This window comes from Terrapene carolina, unplaced genomic scaffold (assembly GCF_002925995.2).
Source record: "Terrapene carolina triunguis isolate 2854851 unplaced genomic scaffold, T_m_triunguis-2.0 Scaffold26802, whole genome shotgun sequence".
Taxonomy (NCBI): domain Eukaryota; kingdom Metazoa; phylum Chordata; order Testudines; family Emydidae; genus Terrapene; species Terrapene triunguis.
In genome coordinates this window covers 3,467-9,808 of record NW_020691153.1, presented here as the reverse complement: position 1 = coordinate 9,808, position 6,342 = coordinate 3,467, and the positions used below count along the sequence as shown (strand labels likewise).

The 6,342-nt window shown below is 69.1% G+C and overlaps 1 protein-coding gene across 1 annotated transcript; it reads left to right on the top strand.

Annotated features, from left to right (window-relative positions):
* Positions 1-1,576: 1,576 nt before the first annotated feature.
* TSC22D4 (TSC22 domain family member 4) lies at positions 1,577-5,958 on the top strand. The gene is made up of 4 exons (XM_026662391.2): positions 1,577-2,552; positions 2,982-3,127; positions 5,176-5,227; positions 5,633-5,958. The coding sequence occupies exons 1-4, from the start codon at positions 2,004-2,006 to the stop codon at positions 5,801-5,803; spliced, it is 918 nt and encodes a 305-aa protein (XP_026518176.1). The 5' UTR covers positions 1,577-2,003; the 3' UTR covers positions 5,804-5,958.
* Positions 5,959-6,342: the final 384 nt, after the last annotated feature.

The following is a 6,342-nucleotide window of genomic DNA, read 5'->3' as shown; positions in this document are numbered from 1 at the left end:
CCCCCCCCCCCGAGCGCCTCGCCGGGCCGGCCCGAGCGCCGCTCCGCCCCCCAGCGCCACCCCACCCCACCCAAACCCCCGGAGCGCCGCGCCGCCAAAGCCCCCACCGAAAAAAAGAAAAAAAACCCCTCGAGCGCCACCCCGCCGAACAAAAAAAAAAGCACCGCGAGTGGCCCCTGCCACCCCAACATTGGCCGCCCCTTCTAAGGTGCCGCCCCAAGCACATGCTTGGTCGGCTGGTGCCTGGAGCCGGCCCTGCCCTCCGGTCTGTTCTCCCCTCATGGAGTACAGGATGGACTCCTCGGGTCTGTGTCCCCCCCCCATGGAGTGCAGGATGGGCTCCTCGGGTCTGTGTCCCCCCCCCATGGAGGGCAGGATGGGCCCCTCTGCTCTCTGCCTGCCCCGCCCCCTGCTGCCTCCCTGGTTCAGCCTGAGAATCTCCATTTTCCAACACCCCCTCCCCCCCCGAACCATCCGTCTGGTGATTCCCGAGCCCGGCCGCAGGGGCTGAGCTGGGGTAGATCAGCCTGTCTCCCCAGGGCACCCCAGTCAGCCTGGGACACCCCGAGTGACAGGCAGCTCCAGCCCCCACTGGCCTCCAGGGGGCGCCTGTCTGTAGTGCAGCATGGGGCTGGTTCAAGCCAATGGGGGTGGGTGGGTGTGAGAGAGCTGGGCTGCCCCCTGGTGGCGTGTGTGTGTCTGTGTACTGACCCCTGCTGGTGCCCTCAGGTTACCCCCTCACAAACCAGCCTCTTTACCCCCCACACTGACCATGGCAGCCAGAAAACCTGCCCCCTCCCCAAGAGATGGGTCAGGAGCATTGGGTCATTAGGCACCAGAGTAATCAAGCCATCGATGAAAGATCTCGCTTCTGGGTTGGTGAGCTGCAGCGGGGAAGGGGTTAATGGGACGTGAGTGGGGGCGGGGTGGCGGGGAAGGAGCTAATGGGGCAGGGCGTTGCGGCGGGGAAGGGGTTAACGGGACGGAAGTGGGGGTGGGGCGGCGGGGAAGGGGTTAACAGGACGGGACTGGGGGCGCCGCGACAGGTAAGGGGTTAATGGGGCGGGTAAGGGGTTAACGGGGCGGGGCTGGGGCGGCGGGGAAGCGGTTAACGGGGCAGAGACGGGGTGGCGGGGAAGGGGTTAACAGGGCGGGGCGAGGCGGCGGGGAAGGGGTTAACGGGGCGGGCGGCGGGGAAGGGGTTAACGGGGCGGGGGTGAGGTGGCGGGGTGGCTGGGAAGGGGTTAACAGGGCGGGGGCGGGGTTAACGGGGTGGGGGCGGGGCGGCGGGGAAGGGATTAACGGGGGGCGGAGCGGCAGGGAAAGGGTTAACGGGGCGGGCTGTAGGGAGCATTCGGGCGGGGAGAGGAGCTGGCAGCTTGCCGCGAGGGGGCGTGGCGCCGCTGGGGGCGGGACCGGGGGCGGGGTTTGGGGGGAGCTGTCAGCTGGTCGGGAGGGGGCGGGGCCGGGCGCCGCTGGGGGCGCGGTTTGAGGGCAGCTGTCAGCTGTCCGGGAGGGGCGGGGCCAGGGGCGGGGCTTGCGGGAGCTGTCAGCTGGTCGGGGCGGGGGTTGGACTTCCTGGAGCGGGGACTTGTCAACAGGCGGTGGGTCTGGCCCGAGTCGAGTCGGGGCGGGCGGTGGGCTGGGGGGGCGCCCCCAGGGCAGAGAAGAGAGAACCCAGCCCCCTCGAGACGTGCCCCCCCTTCCCCTGGATCCTGCCCCTTGGGGCACCCCCCACCCTGCCCCCAACTTCAGGGAACTTTCCAGCCCTGCCCCCTCCGTGGTGGGGGGCCGGGATGCCCGGAGCCCCCCAGTACTGCCCCATGACCTTTGACCTGCCCCGTGACTTTTGATCTGCAGGTGAGCTACAATCAGGGGGGCACCGTAGCCCTCCATTTGCTGTGCCGCCCGCGGGGATGTCGCCTCCCCCGCCTCCGTGTCTGGCCGGAGACCCCGGCATGGGCCCGGTGCGGCCCCGGCCCCGGTGAGCCGGCGTGGGGACCATGAGCGGCGCCCGGAAGAAAAGCAGCTTCCAGATCACCAGCATCACCAGCGAGTTCGAGCCGCCGGTGGCGCCGCCCGCCCTGGAGCTGCCCGAGGACACGGCTGCACCGCGCAATGGGCCGCCCGGTGCCGCCTCCCGCTTCCGCCTGGTGAAGCTGGACCAGGGCCCGGGCGAGCCTTTCAAACGGGGCCGCTGGACCTGCCTGGAGTTCTACGACCATGACCCCGAGCACCAGGCCGTGGGGCGGCTCCTGGGCGCCCCCCGGCACCCACAGTCCCTCGACTCCCGCCTGGAGCTGGCTGGGCTGCTGCCCAAGCCCCACGGCTACTTCAGCCCCCCGCCGCCGCCGCGTGGGCACGGCCACTCCCAGGGCACGGCCCATCCCGGCGAGCACTTGCCCCGCTCGCTGGGGGGCGGGGAGAGGACGCCCGGGAGCAGAGCTCACAGCCATGTGGCCGCCATGGAGCAGAGCCTGGGGGTCGAAGAGCTGCTGCTGCCCCACAGCCTCGCCCAGCGCATCCGGAGGGAGATGGAGGAGAGGCACAAGGTAAGTGGGCCCGGACACCTGGGTTCCGTCGGGGACGGGAGCTCCACAGGGTAACCCCACTAGCCGGGGTTGGAGGTGACCACAAGGGGGATGGCGAGTGGCTGGGGAGGGAGGGGATGACTGTGGTGGGGCAGCCCCTTGGGTGCCATCTCACCCCCCTTCCAAAGTCCTGCTCGGGGTAGCGTTGGCCTGCGGAACTCCCTGCCACTGGATGCTGGCAGGGCTGAGGTTTATTGGGGGTGGGTGGGTGAGGACCACCCTCTCCTGTGCCGTAATGTGGTGAGGTGCATTGTGGGAATTTCTGAGCCCTGACCCCCAACCCCCCAGCTGCTAACCTCCCCCTCCGTGTCCCCATCTCACCCCATAGCCAGCCAGTGCCCCACCCCGGAGGGGACAGGCCACATCTCTAACTCTGGCTCTCCTTCCCAGGTGCCACCCCGAGGCTCCCGCCCCTCATCCCCAGCCCCCCCGTTCTTCCGGGAAGGGAGCCCTGTCCGGAGGGGGTCAGACCCCTTTGGAGGGCTGGCCCGCTCCATGTTTGCTATGGGGGGCCACCAGGACAGCGATGATGAAAGGTGAGGCGGGATTTCCTGTCCGCTGCGCCTGGTGGAGGGCGGGACTTCCTAGTTTGCCGAGGAGTGGGTTTTGGGGCGGGGGGAGGGGGCTGCAGTGCTGAGGCTGGCGGGGGGCAGGCCGGGGGGCGGACGTTCTCAGTGGAAGAGGAAGGAAGCTGAGGGGGGGAAGTTGCATTTGAACGGCTGGCAGCGGATGTGACTCAGTAGTGCCTCATGGATCCGGGGTGGGGGGGAATCGGGGAGGGATCCCGTCAGCAGGGGAGGGGGGCGCAGGGTGGGGGGCAGGGAAGCAAATCAGGGAAACCCTACAACAACAAACCTCTGCACGGGTTATGCCTTTCTTTTGGTAGACCCTACAATAACGAGCGAGTGCTCCCAAAGCCCCCTGACACTACCAAGGCGGGCTGTACAGTCCAGCAGTCTCTGAGAGACCCTACAATAACAAACTGCCCCCAGTGCTCCCAGCAGAACCCGGGAGTGAGGGGCACTGGCAGAGCGGGGCGGAGGGCAGGGCCGGGCTAGCAGGGGCTGCGGGTCAGGATTGAGGGGCACCGGCAGGGCTTGAGCGGGGAGCTATATCACCACTCGCCACTAGGTGGCAACAGATCCTTAAACTATCTAGCTGGAGGGGATTAAAGTCGGGGAGGGGGGCAGGGCTTCTGGGTTCTCTCCCCGGCTCTGGGAGGGGAGTGGGGGCTGGTGGGTTAGAGCAGGGGGGGCTGGGAGCCAGGACTCCTGGGTTCTCTCCCCGGCTCTGGGAGGGGAGTGGGGGCTGGTGAGTTAGAGCAGGGGGGCTGGGAGCCAGGACTCTTGGGTTCTCTCCCGGCTCTGGGAGGGGAGTGGGGGCTGGTGGTTAGAGAGGGGGGGGCTTTCTCGACAGCTAGCTGGGCATGGTGCCACACTCTCCATGTGGGCAGTCCCCCCACCTCCAGGAAAGGGGGGCGGTGCCTGGCCAATGGGAGTGAATGACCGGGGGCTGGGCACCGCTGGCTGGCAGAACAGCTGGGTGGTGGTGCCACAGCAGAGCTGGGCACCTCGGCGTCTGCCTCCCTTGCAAGCCAGGGTCCCTTTGCCCCAACCCCCAGGGGCTCTGCCCCCACAGCTGGGATCCCGGTGGCTCAGGGAATCGGGCTCTGGAGGGTCCCAGGGGAGTCGGGCCCCCATGGCGCTGGAGCTGCCGGGCATCTCGGTCAAGTCCCGGGTGAGCTCCTTCGAGGCGCAGCGGGAGCCCCGCGGCTGCGGGTGCTGCTCCCTCCCGGACACCGGGGACCCCGCCCGCTCCCGGCGCCGGGGCTGTGCCTCCCCGGCTCCCTCCCGGGGCACATCCCCCGCCCGGGCCAAGCCGGGGGCCCCGGGGTCCCAGAGCCGGGGGCGGCCGGGCGCCGGGCGCCGAGACATTGACAAAACGCTGCTCTCCCTGCTGCTCATCTTCCACAGGTACCGGAGGGCTCGGGGGCTGCCCCCCTGGGGGGCAGGGTCATGGCCGGGCTGCGCCTGTGGGGGGGGCAGGATCCAAGGGGCTGCGTCTCAGGGGGGCAGCCAGGGGTTGATGAGTGGGGGGGGGCAGGCGGTGGGCTCAGGCTGTATTTGGGGGTGGCTGGATCCCGGATGTATTTGGGGGGTTGGGTTGGACAAGGGTCGGGGGCTCAGGGTGAGTTTTGGGGGGGCTCAGTACGACTCTGGCGTGAGGTTTAGGGGTGCAGTGTCGGGGCATCCCGGCCCAGGTGTTGGGGTGACTTTGGGGTCCTTTAGGGCAGAGTTTGGGGAGCTCTGGGGGGCAGGGGCACAATTGGAGGCAAAAAGCCCAATTTGGGGAGCTGGTTCCCCGTGATATAAAGTGCCGGGAGTGAGGGGCACCGGTGGGACTGCAGGTCGGGAGTGAGGGGCACCAGCTGGGCGGGGGGCTGTGGGTCCGGAGTGAGGGGCACCGGTGGGGCTGTGGGTCAGGAGGGAGGGGCACCAGCCAGGCGGGGGGCTGTGGGTCCGGAGGGAGGGGCACCAAGCCCTGTGGTTCTGTCTCTCAGTCCCCGTCTGTCTCTGCCCCCCAGTGGCTCGGGCAGCAGCATGATCGCCATCGACAACAAGATCGAACAGGCCATGGTGAGTGATGGGGCAGGGGGGCTGGGAGCCAGGACTCCTGGGTTCTCTCCCCGGCTCTGGGAGGGCAGTGGGGGCTGGTGGGTTAGAGCAGGGGGGCTGGGAGCCAGGACTCCTGGGTTCTCTCCCGGCTCTGGGAGGGGAGTGGGGGCTGGTGGGTTAGAGGATGGGGGGGTTGGGAGCCAGGACTCCTGGGTTCTCTCCCCGGCTCTGGGAGGCGAGTGGGGGCTGGTGGGTTACAGCAGGGGGGCTGGGAGCCAGGACTCCTGGATTCTCTCCCTGGCTCTGGGAGGGGAGTGGGGGCTGGTGGGTTACAGCAGGGTGGGCTGGGAGCCAGGACGCCTGGGTTCTCCCCCGGCTCTGGGAGGGGAGTGGCTCCGGGCGCTGACCCCCATCCCTGCCCCCCAGGACCTGGTGAAGAGCCACCTGATGTTCGCGGTGCGGGAGGAGGTGGAGGTGCTGCGGGAGCAGATCAAGGAGCTGGCCGAGCGCAACGCGGCCCTGGAATGGGAGAACGGGCTCCTGCGCTCCCTGGCCAGCCCCGAGCAGCTGGCCCAGCTCCGCCGCCCCACGATCTGACCACCACCGGGGCGACCGCACGCTACGATCCCGCACATGTGAAGGGAGCTGCAGGGGCCTCGCCGGACTGGGGGTGGCTACTAACAGAGCACGTGCCTTGAGAGACGGGATGGAGCCAGGACTCCTGGGTTCTCTCCCCGACTGTGGGAGGGGAGTGGGGGCTGGTGGGTTAGAGCAGGGGGGCTGGGAGCCAGGACTCCTGGGTTCTCTCCCTGGCTCTGGGAGGGGAGTGGGGGCTGGTGGGTTAGAGAAGGGGGGCTGGGAGCCAGGACTCCTGGGTTCTCTCCCCAGCTCTGGGAGGGGAGTGGGGTCCGGTGGGTCAGAGCAGGGGGACTGTGGGCACCAGGATTCCTGGCTCTGGGTGGGGGGCAGCTGCTCAGGGTGGGGGCTTTAATTCAGCAGGGGTGGGCATGGTTCTGCCCAAAGCAGAGGGACTGGAGTGGCCAGGGCAGGGGCAGCCCCCCAGGACTAGCTGGGGGGGGCTGTTGGCCACGTGGACGAAGGGGCCTGGGCCGTGGGGGGGGGGGGGGGGGGCCCCC